The sequence below is a fragment of the Arachis ipaensis genome, chromosome B6, assembly GCF_059453495.1.
Source record: "Arachis ipaensis isolate K30076 ecotype BB chromosome B6, ASM5945349v1, whole genome shotgun sequence".
NCBI classification, from domain to species: Eukaryota; Viridiplantae; Streptophyta; class Magnoliopsida; order Fabales; family Fabaceae; genus Arachis; species Arachis ipaensis.
In genome coordinates this window covers 11,906,391-11,908,442 of record NC_142441.1, presented here as the reverse complement: position 1 = coordinate 11,908,442, position 2,052 = coordinate 11,906,391, and the positions used below count along the sequence as shown (strand labels likewise).

Here is a 2,052-nt window from a genome sequence, read left to right as displayed (position 1 = left end):
TCACCAAATCATTAGTCTATATTGTCATGCCCTTCTCATTCCTACTCTTACAGAATTGCCAAACATTGAGTTATAACATGAATGCAATGTTAAGTATTCATATCACTAAAAAAAAGGTTGTTATTTTCTGGTATTCGGACGACTTACTACAACATATTAGCCTTCATATGCTATTGAAATTAGCAGGGAACTTCGAAAACTAACTCACAAAAATATATACCATAAAACATATACGTATCTATAGGTAAAACAAGAACACGTCACTAGAAACATAATCAAATTCCAACTATGTTGCCCATATCAAAGAAACGGCATCGACAATTTTTCCTTTAAAAGCTTCAAGCAATTGTGTGTCTACATTCTAGTAGAAAAATTCACAAAGAAGGAAATTATTCTTAAGTTTCTGAACCTAATAAAGGTGCTTCAGGTTTTGGTTTTGATCTAATCATTAGACTTTGTTGATGAAGCCTCTTTCTCTCTTGCAGCTGCTTCTCTAGTCTTCTTCCTCAACTCTGCTTCTCTACTTTTCTTGTTCAGCAGCTTCTCTAGGTTTACTATTCTTTCCTCTACATGGGCTATCAAGTTATCCATTCCCAAATGTTCTTCAACATGATTCTTCTTTCCGTCACCTGATCCCCTTGTAGCCTCCCCCGCTCTGACCCTTACAATGTGGTCATCAACCCAGAAAAAGAATTTGCAATGTGTTTCTGTCACCTAAATCGAATAGAACACAATGAATGTATGGTGGTACAAAACACTCCAATTCAATCTAATCCACATATGTCACTGTAATTAATCCCTAAACTCTAAATCTAAAAAATTCTTTCAAATTTTTAAGCCATTTTTTATATCAGATCAGCTTCCATGTCAATTCATGTCACAATCAACATTTTTAATATAGGTAGATCTATTTTCAATAAATAAACTTTTTTCCAATTCTCAATCATTCTTTAAAATTAACCAGCACCAATATCAAATCATATACAAAATCAACCCAATTTAACAGCAAATCGCTTACAAAATTAAATCATTTTCATAACCAATAGGCATACCATTCCCAACAATTCAAAATCACATCTACAACAACTTGAGCAAGGAAAAATAACCAAAATCTATATTCTAAACCTCCATTCCAAAAATTCAAATTTATCCAATTTTAGCATAAACTTAGTAATCATACATGAAGAATTGCATGCTTACCTTTAACAATGGGCATCCAAAAAATAGCCTATTCGGGTTGGTGTCTGTCTTCGACATGTAACAGATGGCATATTTTCCGCAGAAGCATTTTGGGACCACACCATCTTTTACATCCCCAGGTTGCAGCGAACTTGAGGTTGCATATCCAACTATCAGTTCCTGTTGTCTGCCGGCTCCCACTCTGCCTCGTCTTGTGTTTGAGGAGCATGCATCACTGGCCATCAATCTGATTAACATTTAACACCACCATGAACAACTATGATCAACTATTGCATTCAAAATTGAAACAATCTGCTTCGATCAATGGTGATTAAAGAAAGTGAGTAACAGAACAAATCACGCAAAATTGGTTGTGAAAATCGACAAAAAAAAACAAACAAAAAAACAAACGAATGAGCTAGAAGAAGAAGAAGTAGGCCTTACAAGGGTTTTCTGAGAGGGTTTTGCACGTGGGTCGCCGGAACCTTGCCAGCAAGGGGATGAGTTACGTTGTTCAACGATGAGTCACAGAAAAGGACAACCGTGTAACCCTAGACGAAGAAGCAGTAGGCAGGATCTTCGACGAGATTCAGAAAATTCTGGCCCTGCCGATGAGTCACCAAAGAAATCGGAGGAATGAGGTAGAAGAAGAAGCTGTGAACTCTGCCAGTGAGTCACAAAAAAGGACAACCGTGTAACCCTAGACAAAGAAGCAGTAGGCAGGGTCTTCGACGGGGTTCAGAAAAATCTGGCCCTGCCGATGAGTGACCGGAGAAATAAGAGAAGTGAGGTAAAAGAAGAAGCTGTGGACTCTGCCGGTGAGTCACAAAACCACGTAACCCTAGACAAAGAAGCAGTAGGCAGGCTCTTCAA

The 2,052-nt window shown here is 37.7% G+C and overlaps 1 protein-coding gene across 1 annotated transcript; it reads right to left on the bottom strand.

The window, feature by feature from the left end:
* Nucleotides 1-441: 441 nt before the first annotated feature.
* On the bottom strand, nt 442-1,422 carry LOC148554629 (uncharacterized). Its single transcript, XM_088489977.1, has 2 exons — nt 1,201-1,422; nt 442-714 (listed from the first exon to the last, which is right to left on the bottom strand). Exons 1-2 carry the CDS (start codon nt 1,420-1,422, stop codon nt 442-444), a joined length of 495 nt encoding a protein of 164 aa, XP_088346103.1.
* Nucleotides 1,423-2,052: the final 630 nt, after the last annotated feature.